The following is a 17,015-nucleotide window of genomic DNA, read 5'->3' as shown; positions in this document are numbered from 1 at the left end:
TGGCATGCGCCTGTAGTCCCAGCAACTTGGGAGGCTGAGGCAAGAGAATCACTTGAACCCAGGAAGTGGAGGTTACAGTAAGCTGAGATCGCGCCACTGCACTCCAGCCTGGGCAACAGAGCAAGGCTCTGTCTCAGGAAAAAAAAAAAAAAAGCAAGAGAAATGCCATTGAGAACCAAAGAACAAAATAAGCTCATACACTATACAGACGGCCCTCAGTATCTGTGGGGGATTAGTTCCAAGATCCCTCCTCATATGCCAAAATCTATGGATGTTCAAGTCCTTATATAAATGGTATCATATTTGCATATAACCTATGTGCATCCTTCTGTACAACTTAAATCATCTCTAGATTACTTATACCTAATACAATGTAAATGCTATATAAATAGTTACACTGTATTTAGGGGATAATAACAAGAAAAAAAGTGTGTACACGTTCAGTACAGATGTAGCTATCCATTTTTTTCCCTGAATATTTTTGATCTGAGGTTGCTTGAATCCACCAAAGGAGAACTGATTGATACAGAAGGACAACTGTAATATGAAATCCTGTGTTTTAAAAGTATGTCTTTATATATTCAAGTAAAAAAAAAAATTAGATTTACCATAATATCCGTGTAGCCGAATTCATAATGTATACTTTTTAAAGACAACTTGATTTTCTCTCTCAATTACAAAAGTAGACTACAAATATCTAACCCACTAAAACAGCCTTCATCTATATTTTAAGATTAGAATGCAGGTAACCTGGTTTTGTATTCTACTGACTATGCCATTCAATACAATGAAACTTTCTGAAGGTCTAAGTATTAGTCATTTATTCACATCCTACTCTCAGAATAACCAAGTGGCAACCCACAAAATTTTCAATAACATCATTAAAACAATGTTTACTTTCTGGCAGATATACTACAACTCACTAACATTTTTAATGGTTTTGCTCTTTTATAGTTACCAGACTGGGCTATTTACTTAAATAATGATTATTTACTCACCTTCATCCTCACTATCTTCTGCAGTTACGTTGCCTTCACTGGTAATGTCTTCATCATAACTATCCTCAGTCTGAGAGTCTGTAATTTCACCTTCTTCTGGTTCACTATCAGTCTCCATGATTTTCTCATCTCTAAACGATGTTGACTTAGAGATGTTTTCATGAAGAGGAGACTCTATAGTATTTCCACTAGTTGGAACAGTGACTTTGGGGGGACTATTTTTGTGATGAATGTCTATTTTGGCCTTCTTTTTCATATTTGCAAAATTTTCTTCCTCACTGCAGCTTGTATGTTCAACACTGAAGGTTTTTTGATCCTCTGAGTTCAAATCCTGGAGAAGGGTGGGTAGATACGTGGGAACAGGGGAGAATACTCTTAAACATCATTATCTTATAACATTACATCAAGTTTCAATGAATTCTTGAAGATATATGTCAGTAAAATAACAATGGTTACTATCTGTTCCCCCTCTCCTTCTCACATTTCCTTTCTTGGTTAATGACATTACCATCTTCTTATCATCCAAATTAAAAATCCTATAGTTATCTCTGAGATCCCCTTAACCATATATAAAATTACGAGGTGCTACAGACTTTTCTCAAAATATATCCAAATCTGTCTCTCTATTCTCAATGTCTTAACATTCCTACTTCAGGCCCTCATCACATACTGCCTGGACTATGGGATAGCCTAGACCAATGGTGTCCAATAAAAATGTAACACAAGCCATATTTGTACTTTTACATTTTCTAGTAGCCACATTTAAAAAGTAAAATTATTAATGAGATAGTTTAGATAGTCTGCAAAATCCAGAGTGTATTTTACATTTAACAGCACATTTGAGTTTGGACTAGCAAAACTTCAAGTGCTCAACAGCCACATGGAGCTGGTGACTACCTTACTGGACAGTGCAGGCCTAAATACCTAAATTTTCTTTTTAAACTTGTAATCAATTAGCAAGTCAACACAAATAAAATACAGAATTAGCTTTACTTACAACATGAATTTAAAGATCCAAATGTACTCAATATGTAGCAAAATTGTAGTTTTGCTAAAATTTAGTACTTCAGATTCAGCTTGATAATATATAAAAGTTTAAAGTACAAATTAACTGTAACTATCTTATTCTAAAATTTTAACTTGCCTGGCATAAGTCTTTTATTATTTATTGTACATTTATAGTTGACATGCCTTATAATAAATGAACAAATCTATTTTTTAATTAACAAAAATGATGTATTTTTATCATGTACAACATGAAGTTTTGAAATATGTACACAATGTAGAATGGTTAAATTGAGCTAATTAACATGTACATTACCTCAAATACTTATTTTTCTGTGGTAAGAAACTTAAAATTTGCTCTCAGCAGTTTTCAATAATACAACACATTGTTATTAACAATAGTCACCGTGTTATACAATGGTCAAATCTATTATTTTAGCCTTAGAAAAAGTAAATAATTATTTTCCGTTTTTTTCCCTTGGTTTCTAACACACTCTCACTTTTCTTTCTACCTCAGAGCAACATGAGGCGAATTCATATGCTCTTCTGTTATTTTATAAAATATGAGAACATCTTATACACCTTTTTTTCTTTTTTTTTTTTTTTTGAGATGGAGTCTCGCTCTGTCGCCCAGGCTGGAGTGCAGTGGCGCGATCTCGGCTCGCTCCAACCTCCACCTCCCAGGTTCAAGGGATTCTACTGCCTCAACCTCCCGAGTAGCTGGGACTACAGGCATGCACCACCACACCCAGGTGATTTTTGTATTTTTAGTAGAGATGGGGTTTCACCATGTTGGCCAGGATGGTCTCGATCTCTTGACCTCATGATCCACTCACCTCACATACCTATCTTTAATAATAGCATAAGTTCAGCTTGGAGACTGGCTAAACATTCACAGTGTGATAAATTATATACACTTCTAGCAATACAAATTCACCAAGAACAAGAACAAGGGCAAGGAGCTGAAAAACCATGAGGAGCTTTTACACTATAAAATTATAGCAAAAAAGTTCCCTATCTGTATATACTCTTAAAAAAGCAGTTTCCAATCTTGTATATTTATTACTTACTGAACAACATATGCAGGGAAAGCTATTTGCCAGTACAGAACGTTAGTTAGCCATTTAGTGAAAAGAAAGGAGGGCTTATTTACGGGCACTGACGCACATACGTATATTTCAAATTATTTACTCCTATCTCCCCTACTGTCCTCCTTCCACCTAACCTTCACCTACAAAAAGTGAGGCTCAAAAATATCTTTAAAAATAAAGAAAACAGACGAAGATACTCTCTTGGTCTCATAGGTACCTTTTAGAATCCTCAGGAAATTCTCCAAATTCCAACAGGATTTTTCTTAAAGTTCTTGTCTTGGAATTCGCATATTTTCAAAGAAGAATAGCAAAGATGAGTAGTTATGTGAGCGAGGCTGGACCAAAATACCACGGAATGCTTTCCACCTCTACTCTCTAGTTTTTCAGGCAAGTCCATTTGAGGAGCCCTATATACTCTTTTTCTATTGTTAGGGAGAGGTGCTTTCACAACCTAGCCTTCTTTTTTTTTTTTTGAGATGGAGTCTCGCTCTGTTGCCCGGGCTGGAGTGTGGTGGTGGTGCAATCTCGACTCATTGCAACCTCCGCCTCCCAGGTTCAAGCGATTCTCCTGCCTCAGCCTCCCAAGTAGCTGGGATTATGGCATCCGCCACCACACCCGGCTAATTTTTGTATTTTTAGTAGAGACAGGGTTTCACCATGTTGGCCAGGCTGGTCTTGAACTCCTGACCTCAGGTAACCCACCTGCCTCGGCCTCCCAAAGTGCTGGGATTACAAGCATGAGCCAACACGCCTGACCTACAGTCAAACCACTAGTAACAAGCACAAGCCATTAAAACACAGATCTTGAAAGCAAACAGAAAACTGATTTTTAGTATTTTAGTCACATACTCTTCTATTCCTAAGTATTGTCCACAAAAAAATAGAAGAACAGAAATAAATCAAATAAAGAACAGAAAAAAATCTAATAGAATCCTAATTCCTTATGTGAACTTTAGTATCAAGTAATTTTTCTTTGGTTAAGAAAAGAAAAACTGGCTGGCACAGTGGCTCACGCCTATAATCCCAGCACTTTGGGAGGCCGAGGTAGGCAGATCACTTGAGCTCAGGAGGTCGAGGATGCAGTGAGCCATGATGGCACCACTGCACTCAACCTGGGTGACAGAGCAAGACCCTGTCTCAAAAAAGGACAGGACAGGACAGAAGGACAGAACAGGACAGGACAGAAGGACAGGACAGGACAGAGATAGGACAGGACAGAGATAGGACAGGAAAGGACAGGACAGGAAACCATGAGATAAAATTTCAAGAGTAAGATAACAAATAGTTGCCACAGTTCATAAAATGTCAATAAAACAAGCAAGCCTCCTTTCTAACCTATAAACCACCAAACTTACCTGTTCAGAGAGTAGAAATAAAGAACACTGATAACTTTTTATATTTTCCTTCTTTCAATTTAACATTGCATCATCGTAAGCATTTTTGGGGTTCCCCTTAGTCTTTACAAGTACCATCTGAAAGCCTACATAATACTTTTTTCAATTAAATGTAACTATCGCTTTCTTAACCATTGTCTTGCAGGCCATTTAAACTATTAATCCTAATAAATACGTTATCTCACTCCACAGTTGTCAGCAATGGATTTTTTTTTTTTTAAAATATTTTCCTGGCCGGGTGCGGTGGCTCACACCTGTAATCCCAGCACTTTGGGAGGCAGAGGCGGGAGGATCAGCTAAGGTCAGGAGTTCGAGACCAGCCTGACCATGTGGAGAAGCCCCGTCTCTACTAAAATGACAAAAAAATTAGCCGGACGTGTTGGTGCATGCCTGTAATCCCAGCTACTCGGGAGGCTGAGGCAGGAGAATCACTTGAACCTGGGAGGCGGAAGTTGCAGTGAGCTGAGATCATGCCATTGCACTCCAGCCCAGGCAACAAGAGTGAAACTCTGTCTCAAAAAAAAAAAAAAAAATTGTCCTAATAAGTAAAAAATTGCTCCACATGACTAAGAAAGTTGAACCTGTATCTATGTCTACCTATAAACTGTGTTTATCTTTTATCATGAATTGTGCATTGACATCAACTTATCAACTGAGGATCTAAATTCTTCTTCCAAACTATATACAACACGAGATATTTTATCTGCCCTTAATCTATCTCCTTCAAATTTTAAGAAGTGCTTTCTATTTCTAGTGACCGAGTTTATGACAAAGTCCATGTTTGCTCCATCTAAACTTTCCTTGGTTGTCATCTTAATGGGCATGTTTGAAATACAGAGTTATTGAATGATTGTCAGTTTCATAAAAAATTGTCTTAATTATTATGTTATCACCATTATGTCAATTTTTAAAATTGTAAAGACATTACCTTTTCCTCATTTGTTGCAGAAGAATCTGGATCTTTTCTTTTCTTCTTCAATTTTTTATCTTTACTTTGTTTTGTGCTAGAAGTCTGATAAGGTTGCAAATCTACTCGAGAATGAAACTGATAACGACCACTTTCCACATCACAATAGTAATAAATTCCAGTGGAAGGATCATAATAGAGTTGATTTTCCTTTGAAAGTCAAGAAAAAAACAAATTCTATTCATGTAAGATAAAATAAACGAAAATGCCAAATACATTCAAATGTGGTAAATACTTCTTTGAACAACTATAGTATTTTCAGAAGACAATGAATTAAAGATAACAGCATAAAAAATGCTTTAATCTTCCAAAATACTTTACCATTCAATAGCTGATCTAATTTTCCAAGTGTGAGAAACAAGTAAATCTAAATATTAAATTTAATCATATAAAATTGTCAATACTTAACCATTTTTAACTTATAAGAAACAGCAATTTCATATGGTTCCACTTAATACATTAAGAAAAACTGATAATGTTTTTGAAGGTATGAAAACTAAAGCAAGCATAAGAAAAAGCTGACCATATGAGCGCAATTCTAGACTCCTGATTCTTAATGACTGCACAATAATGGTGTGGCAGTATAAACCCCTAAACCCTTTTCTCAATGTCATAAAACAAAGATACGTCTTTTGATGTTCATTACTTAAAATTAGTGAAGAAAATTTTGAAAATAAAGCTCATGCATACCAAAAAATAACATTCTATAAAATGCAATCAATAAACTGTCTTCACTAATTAATTAATTCTACAGTAAATAAGACTTATAAGCAACCATACAAAAATGAATTTGGCAAATTACAGATTTAAAAACCAGAAAGATAAAATTAGGTAATCACCTGTATTTATGATATACAGGCCAGTACTCTAAAACCAAGATTTAATTGAAGAGTCTATATTTTATTTACATCCTAAATCCATGCAGATCAGACCTGGAAACATCTTTAATGTACTGAGATTGAGCAACTAAAACTTCCTGAAAAAGAATAATTTATTTTTCTAACTATTGACACTTGCAATTTATTGTCTTTAATCCATGCATTTTGCAGATCTCTTACAAAAAATATTTAGATTTCTCACCATCTTTCTCTTAACTAAGAAACTGAATGGAGGCTTTCCAATCTTTATTTCTAGTAATAATGGAACTTTTATAATTCAAACTTTTTAATCTGTCAGTCCAAAATATAGACATTTTCAAAATACAAAATTTTATTAAAATATTAGCACAATAAAAATGGCAACACAATGAAGTTCCTAATTTACTCAGAAATATAACCTGCAGAATGTACTAACCATTTACAAAACAACTGATGTCAAGAGAAAAGATACAGAAAGGCAGGCAGAAGACTGACAAAGACTAATGTCTACTTGAAACTATTGTTTTCCTAGAAACTAACTACTCCCTTTGGATAAGTGTTTAAACACTAATTTTCTGGTTATTAATTAGCGTTGTCAATTAGCAACCCCCATGAAAGAAAACCCTCTCTTTACAAAGGACTTACAGTTTACCATATGCAGACTGACAAACTAATGACACCTCTTATGTTAATTGAGATATTTAGTATTATCTTATGTTCTCTAGATAACAATAGTTCCAGTAACAGGAATGATGAACGTCAACTCCACTTTTGTGTACCACATTCTATAATTCCTCAGAAAACCAGATTACTAGATTCTTGAGTTTGAGGTATGTGACTGAGTTCTATCACTGTCATCAAATCTTCAATGAAATATAATTAAGTATTAGACTTCAATAGCTATAACACTGTATTATAAATCAAGAACTTTATTTTCTGGTTCTATCCTAGTCAGTGGTCCATTATATTTTAGATCCCATATTAATGAGCTCTCATTGCTAACAGATTGATTTTTGTTTGCTTGTTTTTTGAGACAGGGTCTCACTCTGTCACCTAGTCTAGAGGGCAGTGGTGCAATCATGGCTCACTGCAGCCTCCATCTTCCCAGCTCAAGCGATGCTCCCACATCAGCGTCCTGAGTAGCTGGGACTACAGGGTGAGCCACTACATCCAGCTGACTTTTAAAATTTTTTATAGAAAGAGTCTCACTGTGTTGCCCAGGCTGGTCTCGCACTCTTGACTCAAGCAATCCACCTGCCTCAGCCTCCTAAAGTGCTGCGATTACAAGGAGTGAGCCACCATGCCTAGCCAACAGACTGAATGTTTAAAGTGAAATAGTTAAAAGGCACAGAATATAAAACACTGGCTAATAATAAACATACTACTAAGAATTCAATAAAGAAGTCTCCTTATGTGGCCTAAAATGAATTCATAAAGTATTTGATATAATTTTTAAAATTCTCACCCCAAGCCTAAAATTAACCTTACTTCTCCATTAATTCTATGAAAAAAAAATTAGTTTAGGTTCTAAAATATTTACAATGTAGTTTAACTATCTGCTTTTACTAACAAAAGCTCCAAAATTTTTGTATGTTATTTTTATACATAAAGACTGCTCCAAAACATTGTCTATAATAATCACAATAAACTTTATTTTAACCTTAACCTTATTTTAAAAACTTAGAAGTGTAGCATCATAAGCTATTTTAGAATTCTTCTGTCAAATAGTTTTCAGTCAAATATAATTTTTAAATGCAGCTTTTTGCTTTCTTACTTCGGCTTAGGGTTTAATATTTGATATCAGGCCTAAGTATGTATCATACAGTATTAAAAGGTCTGAGATGTAATTCGAGACCAGCCTGGCCAACATGGTGAAAACCTGCCTCTACTAAAAATACAAAAAATTAGCAGGATGTGGTGGTGCATGCCTGTAATCCCAGCTACTTGGGATGCTGAGGCATAAGAATCGCTTGAACCTGGGGAGTGAAAGTTGCAGTGAGCTGAGAACACACCACTGCACTCCAGCCGGGGTGACAGAGGGAGACTCTGTCTCAAAAAAAAGGTCTGAGATACTTACAGAATCATAATAGAAACCAGTGCTGTGGTCAAAATACAGTCCAGTATTTTCATCATAACTAAATCCAGTCTGTGATACAGCCGCTTCTGCTGCAGCTCTCAAACTTTCAGCTAATGATGAGCCTTCTAAGGATGTATCTTCTGTTGCTAATGCAGATGCTGGCTCCTATAAAAGACATAGTCATGCCAAATAAGACAAAAGCTTCTGTATATCAATTAAAAAGTTGGCTGAACTCAAGACTTGAGACTATGTTTAAGTAATGACTTCAATTTCTACAATGGAAAAGGATGGCTATCAATTACGATTTGAACCACTTTTTACAACGTTTACTAGTGTGTCAGTAACTTCAACTTTGACCCAGTTTTGAAGGCACTAAAAATGAGTGACAATTATTCGAGAATAAATGTATGATGCCACAGGGAAGCCATCCACAAAATATAGACCCTGAAATATTGGCTAAGACAAAGATCTAGGTTCTTCAATAATTATATGTTCAACTGGAAAAAAAATTTCAAAAAGACAAATGAAGGAGAAAACTGTAGATTAAATGAGATATATCAAACACAATAGGGATCCTAATTCAAACAAACTATAAAAACAAATTTATAGATTCAGGGAAATTTGAACAGTGGCAGGGTATCTGACATAAAGGAACATTAAAATTTTTGTAGGTGTAAATGTGGTATTGTTGTCCACAGTTCTTTCGCTGAGTCAAAATATCTGGACAAATTTTGTTTTAGTTTATGTATATCACAAAATTTTGGAACACAATGTAGTAGGAAAACCACTACACATATGAACAAGTTCTACTTTTGGTTTTGGAAAAACTACAACATTCTTTGCATAATTACACATAAGAATGTTTATAACCCTTATATATGCTGTGACAGACCAAAGAAGTCTATCTTTCCACATAATAACAACAAAGAAGGACAGGTTCTTGGGCATCAACAGTTTCATGTTTAGCATTTTATTACCTGTGAATTTGAGGCAAAATGGTCCACTTGTCTACATTTAACATTTTCTGTTCTATCAGTACCAGGGTAAGCATCATTTTCTACTTGTAAATGGTCTTTAGAACTCAAAGTAGAAGTTTCGATAGCTTGATCTTGTTGATCTGACAGTTCAGTCACTTTATTTGGAAGACTAACATCATTGTAGTATGTCTGATAATAATAATCTGTAGCAAAAAAATTAAGTGAAATCATATATTAGAATAATGTATATAAAAAGAACTTAATTACAAAACACTGGCATTTAAACACAAAAAGCACATACTTCAAATAAATCATGATTTTTACAACTGTACAAATTTTAAAAGATTAAAACAGATGGTACAGATAAATCTGCAGAAGTGTATATCTTTGATTCTAATGTCTCCTTCAAGACCCTAGCTGTCAGTTAAAAAGAAAAAAAAAGGTAAGTTGGTTACATTTTCCACAGCAAGAGTAAAATAAAAATCAGTAGATCGGTTGTGTTCTATTTAAAAAACTTAACTTCTAACTGGATACCTTAATATTGTTGCTTATCAAGTGATAATGAAATAAAGGCAAGGAATTAGGGGTTGATTTTTTTTTTTGTCAAATTTCTCTCCCCATGCAGACTTTTTAAAACATATCACGCAGATAAGAAAGGTTAGCACTATTGCTATGTTTAGCAATTTAGTCAAATTATGTCCTGAAGGAAGCAAGGCAAAACTTAATAGGAAAGATGATTTCTTCTTGTGACACATATATATTAAAACTCAGTATCTCAGCTCTTTTGCCTTATAACATAATGCCACTCATGAGGCCATGGTGGTGGGCTCACCATTCCCACAAGGGTGAGAGACTGATACTATACATAATTCTAATTAGAACACATCAACAAGAAAACAAATGCCCCCGGTTACAAGGAAGGCAGATATGGAAGTAGATGGCTAACTGCGTGCCAAAAATTACTCAGTGAGTGTGCCACTGAAAACATTAGCAACATTATAGAAATCACAGGAATGACAATACTACTTTTTCCTCCAGAAGAACAAATTGATTATCCGAAAATACCATATCATATGGAGAGACGTCAACAGTATTAACAATTCTCATTTGCCTTGATCTCAGTTTATTTTAAATTTAAAGAAAACTCAACATTAGCATGACTTGAATGTAACAGTATTAGCATATCCTCACTATAAGCTAAATACCTGAGATTGACCAAGGAGCATGGTTCTCTGTTTGTACTTCCACATCAGACTTTTTATTATCTTCATTTCTCCCACGTTGGAGTATTTTACTGAGTTCTTCCACCTGAGAGAAAACAAGGCTTTAGGAAAAAGAAATCATGTAACGATCTAATAATATATATACCAGTCTCCTGCCATTACAAATAACTGTTTTAGAGAAATGTCAAGAGCAGCAAGTTTCCATTTCAGAAAAGCTAAAATTATTATTTTACTTTTTACATTTAAAAGACGTTTTTATTCCTAATCTCTCTTACTAAACGTCCAAATATCTCCTCCAAAAATCGAAAATGAGACTTTGTGAACAAGGTCCTTTATTTTTAACAAATAAGAATGCTTTTATGTTAATAAAGTCAGTTCTTTCTAAAGAATTCAAAAATTAAAAAATTACAAATTCTCATCCCTACTGGATTATCTAATATTCATTTGGTATTCTCCACTTGGAATTAACTATCCACTTGAATATGTTAATGCCACTTACAAGCTTTAATACATTTTTTCATTAAACAGTAGTCCTATAATTAAGTAACTGTAGCAGAAGAGAACAGGGAAGGCGATGGCCTGAGAGGGGCATCTGTCCTCCATGTACTTCACACACTAAAATACCCTTAAAAGGATGCTACTACATAGGACAGAGAGAAACTGTGTGGAAGTGCCAAAAAGCAGGTAACATGCTGCCACAGTCAATACGCTGCCTCAGTCAATACACCTCAGCCTGAGAGGACCTCAATGTGAGACAATGTCTACTACACACGTGAAACCAACTAAAAAACAAGCTTTTAAATATTTAATGATACATAAAGCTTAAACAGAGAAAGGTGATAAACCTGATTATATACAGATTATCCGTGCACTTCATGAGTTATCCAATCTGTTGCTAATACTAGGGCAGGAACTACAGTGAGGCAAGCAAGACACTGATCATGAAAAATTTGAGGCCCTCCTCTGATTCATCCAAGTACAGAGTCCATCGCTGGGAATTAGTGCCCCATTAAATTCCTTGCCCTAGGAGCCTGATTGCCTTGCCCTAAATCCTGGCTCTGGCTACTGTCCCTATTACTATGAATTAGATTACCTAGTATCTACTACATGCTGGGCACTATACTTGATGCTTTGGATAACATCTCATTAATTCACAAAACCACCTGAAATATTCGTTGTCCTAGCCCCTATTTTACACATAAAATATCAGACGAGACAGAGTAATTTGCACAAGGCTATTTTGGGGTCTTGTACAAACCCTATACCTATTATGGTTCTCCAGTTATCATTAATTCTCAAGCAAAACTTTTTAACTGCTCCAGATAAAACACATTCAGTAATTTGGAATGACAATTAATCAAATCCACCCTCTCCCCAACCAACGGAGGCTGACTAGGAGAGTAAGGAGTTATCACTATCCAAACTAGAGTCAAGACTTTCTATGAGATTAAATTTTTAATATTGGACTAAAATGGAGGCATGTGGAGGACAGATGATCCTCTCAGGCAATTACCTTCTGTTAGCTTCTGCTGCAGTTTAGTCACAGAACTACTATTTTTTTTAAATGTATTAAAGCTTGTAAGAGGCATTAACATATTTAATAATTAAATCCACGTGAACACTGAATGATATTAGATAACATCTAATGATATTAGATAACAAATATCAAATAACATTAGATAATATCTAATGATATTAGATAACAAAATTTAAAATTAATAGCTTTTAAATTTTCTAATTCTTTAGGGAGAATTGCTGACCTCCCGAAATATTAGCATAAAAACATTCTTTTCTGTAAGAAATAAAGGATCTGTTCGCAAAGTCCCATTATTTAGTCTGATTTATCAAATTAACAGTAACACCAAAATGCTGGCTCTCTGAAGATTAGCAAAAAACGTTTTCTTTTAGAATCTCTAACGCAAGCAGTACTTCAACAATTTAGAATTATAAAGGAGCTTTTCAAAAGGCTGTCATTAAAAAAAAGGCTGTCATATTTTGCTCCCCTCTCCCTTTTTTTTTTTTTTTTGAGACGGAGTCTCGCTTTGTCGCCCAGGCTGGAGTGCAGTGGCGCGATCTCGGCTCACTGCAAGCTCCGACTCCCCAGTTCACGCCATTCTCCTGCCTCAGCCTGTAGCTGGGACCACAGGCGCCCGCCACCAAGCCCGGCTAATTTTTTTTGTATTTTTAGTAGAGACAGGGTTTTACTGTGTTAGCCAGGATGGTCTCGATCTTCTGACCTCGTGATCCGCCCGCCTCGGCCTCCCCAAGTGCTGGGATTACAGGCGTGAGCCACCGCGCCCGGCCCCCCTCCCTGTTTGTTTTTTTTTGTGTTTTTTTTTTTTACCATATTTGTATTTTCCTAGCATAGTTATTACACACCGTAGGTGTTTAAATTGACTAAACAAAAACTTTCCAATAATGTCATGATGTCAGGAACTCTATGTAATGGTCATACAAAGTCATTGCAACTCAGCAGTTATTTTCATAGTCCATTTGGTAACAAAACATAAAGAAGTCTGATGACGTTTCAGTGTTCAGCCTATACACTGGTTTTAGGAAACGAACTAATAAATTATAAAGAACTAGACAACGGTCATATTGAAACTAGTTACTATGTGGAAATAATCTGTTGGCAGAGAGAGCCTGCCAACAAGGTGGAAAAAAATATTATGCTCTTGGTTTTTTGGTTTTTGAGACAGAGTTGCACTCTATCGCCCCGGCTGGAGTGCAGTGGCACGATCTCAGCTCACTGCAACCTTCACCACCCAGGTTCAAGCAATTCTCCTGCCTCAGCCTCCCGACTAGCTGCGGCTCCAGGCGCCCGCCGCCACGCCCGCCTAATTTTTATATTTAATAGAGACGCCCGGCTAAATTTTGTATTTCACCATGTTGGCCAGACTGGTCTCGAACTCCTGACCTGGTGATCTGCCCGCCTCGGCCTCCCAGAGTGCTGGGATTACAGGCGTGAGCTACCGCGCCCAGCCAAGGTTTTTTGTTTTTAATGTGACAGTTCATTAACATTTGCCCCTACTATCTATCTTGAAAACGAAATAAGCTGTTAAACGTCTCCAACAAAAGCAGTTATATATCTTCCCTACTTCCACAAGAAAGCCCAAGATGATAAACGCCCAGAGCAACCTTACACAGGTGCACCGTTCAAAACTTTGTAAAACTGTTTCGTTTTACTTCACCTTTACAACTGTTAGCTATCATTCTCATTTAATGGGGAACTGAGACTCGGTATAAGTTTACACATCCAGTGAACGGCAGAGATGGAATTCTGACTCAAGTTCAACATTTTAATAAACTCAAATGTGATCTACAGTAAATGCGCCTACTGCCAATGGGATGTTAGCTCAAGTGAGAATGAAGACAATGTAGCCACAGTACTTAAGTTCAATTCACGCCAGCCGCGAGACATTGATTTAAATCAAGTAACCTGAACTCAGGTTTGCTCCTAATGTACTTGGAATTGTAACTGCGCTGACCTTCTACTTATTTACTTCAAGTACTCTACAGTAGTTCTGAGCCCCTGCCAGGGACCCCTTCCGAGGCTATCGGGGCTTCGAAGGCCTCGCCTGGGCTGGATGGGGCGCGGGGCTGAGGCGGACCGCGCACCTGCGTGCGGAGCTCCTGGTTGTTGCTTTCTGCGTTCTGGTACAGCCGTTCTGTGTGATGCAGCAGCTTCTCGATCTCCCGCACCTGCCGCTTGCAGCTCCGCAGTTCACGTTCCAACTTCTCCACCTTCCGCCTTAGCTGGGCCAGCTCAGGCTCGGGGGAGGTGGGCGGCAGCGGCGACCGCGGCGGGGACGGCGCCTCCGAGGCCATGAGGTCCGGCGCGAGACTGCTCGTCGCGGCGTAGGGGTTGCGTTCAGGCCGAAACGGAAGCCGGCGGACCCAGAGGCCACGGAAGCGCGCGGGCAGCGAAAGGCAGCCTCACACCCGGCCGGCCGCGGTGGCCCCTGGCCATGACGCCCTGAAACTCACTTATAGCCGAACGGGGCTGCGAGCAACGAGCAAGGGGACCGAGGACGGCCCCTGCCCGATGTGCGCGGCCTGGAAACCGGAAAACTTTCCTGGAAACTACCTTCTCCAGCTACAGAGACAGAGGGAGGAGCGTCGGATAAGCGGTCGGAAAACCAGGGACCAGAAGGGGTCCAGCAACTCCCTAGTTGAGCCGGAAACAACGGCGCCAGCGGCAGGCGGGGCCAAGTCGGAACAGGAAGCGACGGAAAGCGGGAAGGACCTGAGAGTGTACGTGCCGACGTCTCGGCCTGCGGAGGGGCGTTACCTGAGGGCGTGGAGAGCTGGTGGGAATGTGGCTACCGAAGCCCTAGAGCCATAGGGAGGCTTGGAGCCTCTGGTCTCAGACATTTGCACGTGCTGATGTTCTTTGAACAAACTTTTAGTATAGCATGCATTTCCTATCTCCTTGTTTTACAAATAAGGACAGAGTATCCCAGAAATGATTTGTGGGGACTATGATGCTCTACTTATGTCAACTGAAGAATGAGGAGGTTGATAAATTTAGAAAAGGGCTTTACTTCTCATGAAGGGTTACAGCCTGCAGGGTGGCCATTCTGACAGGCTTGGAAGCATAGCCTCTGGTCAGAAGCTGAGAACAGACACTTGGAAAGAAGGGCAAAGGGAACAGAAATTTATGCTGAGCAGGGTGGCCAAATATATTCAATGAGCTGTAGGAGGATTCATGAATATTTATGAAAGAAGAAATATGCACATGCACAATTAAGCTTCCTGCCTCTCTATGGGACCCATTTTCAAAAAATGGTGGTGTTAGCATGATCCCAGTGTGAAGTTTTCAGCCCTCTGACGTCAAATGGCAAAGCAGAGGACATGAAAACCCTCACTGTAAGTCCCTGGTAGATTGGCCAGAACTTCTCTGTGGTTGGTGGTCTCTTATCAGGAAGGAATGCTGGTTGGTGTGAAATCAGCCCAACTGTCCTATAGAACTGATGTTTATGGTTTTGAATAAACCTGGAAATTTACCCTCCCAGTCTTAAAACTTCAGAAAGTTACATCTGTCTTATCTGAGTTCCTTTCTTGGGAAACCAACCATGAGGCCTCCCAGATAGTATCAAGGAACTGAAACTTACCAGATCACTGCATCTGGACAATGAGGCACCATACCCCTCACCCATCATGATTGCCTAACCAGCCACCTGCTGCCTGTTGAACAAGTCCTCATCCTTACCGCTCACTAATTCCTGTTTTCCCACATGTAGTCACATTTCTCCCTTGCCATATAAACCTCTAATTTTAGTTGGTTGAAGAGATGGATTTGAGACTGATTTCCTATTCTCCTTGGCTGCAGCACCCATAGAACCTTCTTCCCTGGCAATACTCCTTGTCTCAATGACTGGCTTTCTATGTAGTGAACAATGGGTCTGTTCAGTCAGTTAAGGGGCTCAGAATTTTATTTTTATTTCTCATTTAGTCATTCTGCTGGTTCCTGAGTTTAGACCCCCTGGGAAAATGGAGCAAGTACATTAGGTCTGAGTCGCAAAAAGGAGCATCCCTGGTGGCAAAATAAGAGAGAGACAATATTCTGTGGAAAAGGGGAGAAAAATGCTCTGGTTTGGTGCATTTATTTGGTCTTTTGTCTGCATGACGCTGGCATTGGTTTGCCAATATTTAAACTGATGAGGCCTTCTTTGGAACACACTTCCTTCCTTTGCCAAAGTCATTTAGAATTAGATGATGAGCTCAGAGTCCTGGGCCTGAGATTCGTGGAGGTCAGCAGCTGTGTTGTGCAGATGCTACTCTCTCAGGGCCCAGCACAGTGCCTGTCACAGAGCAGTATCCATAAATGCTGAACACAGCTGAACAAGAGAATCCTGTTTAATGTCTTAGATCAGTGGCCACTTCCATTAACTGTATTTTCTTATTTTTTGTATTCTTGATGCTCTGGCATTTGGGGTCTCCCTAACCAGGGAGATAACCCATCCAAGGGTCAGCTAATTCCTAGACATAGCAAACAACTCACCCAGCATGCCACGCACTGATCATCTACCTTCTTTATCAGGCTGTTACACTCCATGCCAATATTCCCCTGCCCTAATTACTCCAGGGCAAAGTACCAGACAACTAGGAACAACTCCTACATCTCAGATCCCACTGAAATTATTCAAACTAAACCTGCTTATCCTGACTTGTCCATTCCTTCCTGCAAAAATCGCGTAATGCTTTTTTGCCATGTTTCCTCCCACTCCTTCTGCCTCCTTTGGACCTTGGTGCTTCTCCAAATTGCCTTGTGTGGCTTGGTGTGCATCCTCCTCTTGGGCTGGGTGAATAATAAACTGTCTTTTTAATGGCAGACCATCTCCTGATCTGTTGGCCTCACCATACATAAATAATAATAAAATCTAAATTTTAAAATATGGCTCTGTATGCATTTTTCTTGTGCAC

The 17,015-nt window shown here is 38.3% G+C and overlaps 1 protein-coding gene across 2 annotated transcripts in view; it reads right to left on the bottom strand.

The window, feature by feature from the left end:
- Window positions 1–14,881, bottom strand: part of AGGF1 (angiogenic factor with G-patch and FHA domains 1) — a 32,912-nt gene extending 18,031 nt beyond the window's left edge. Inside the window, exons 1-6 of one of the 2 annotated variants that reach the window (XR_010126404.1) lie at window positions 14,208–14,804; window positions 10,572–10,674; window positions 9,367–9,569; window positions 8,390–8,554; window positions 5,417–5,605; window positions 999–1,329 (exon numbers count right to left, since the gene is read on the bottom strand). Coding sequence is in view for 1 of the 2 variants with exons in the window: in XM_054489754.2 (XP_054345729.1) it covers window positions 999–1,329; window positions 5,417–5,605; window positions 8,390–8,554; window positions 9,367–9,569; window positions 10,572–10,674; window positions 14,208–14,417 (1,201 nt within the window). In the remaining variant the exon portion in view is untranslated. Of the gene's footprint in view, window positions 1–998; window positions 1,330–5,416; window positions 5,606–8,389; window positions 8,555–9,366; window positions 9,570–10,571; window positions 10,675–14,207 lie in introns of both variants that reach the window. The other variant, XM_054489754.2, reaches the window with a different exon arrangement.
- Window positions 14,882–17,015: the final 2,134 nt, after the last annotated feature.

Source organism: Pongo pygmaeus, chromosome 4, assembly GCF_028885625.2.
Source record: "Pongo pygmaeus isolate AG05252 chromosome 4, NHGRI_mPonPyg2-v2.0_pri, whole genome shotgun sequence".
NCBI lineage: Eukaryota > Metazoa > Chordata > Mammalia > Primates > Hominidae > Pongo > Pongo pygmaeus.
This window is presented reverse-complemented; position numbering and strand designations above follow the sequence as displayed.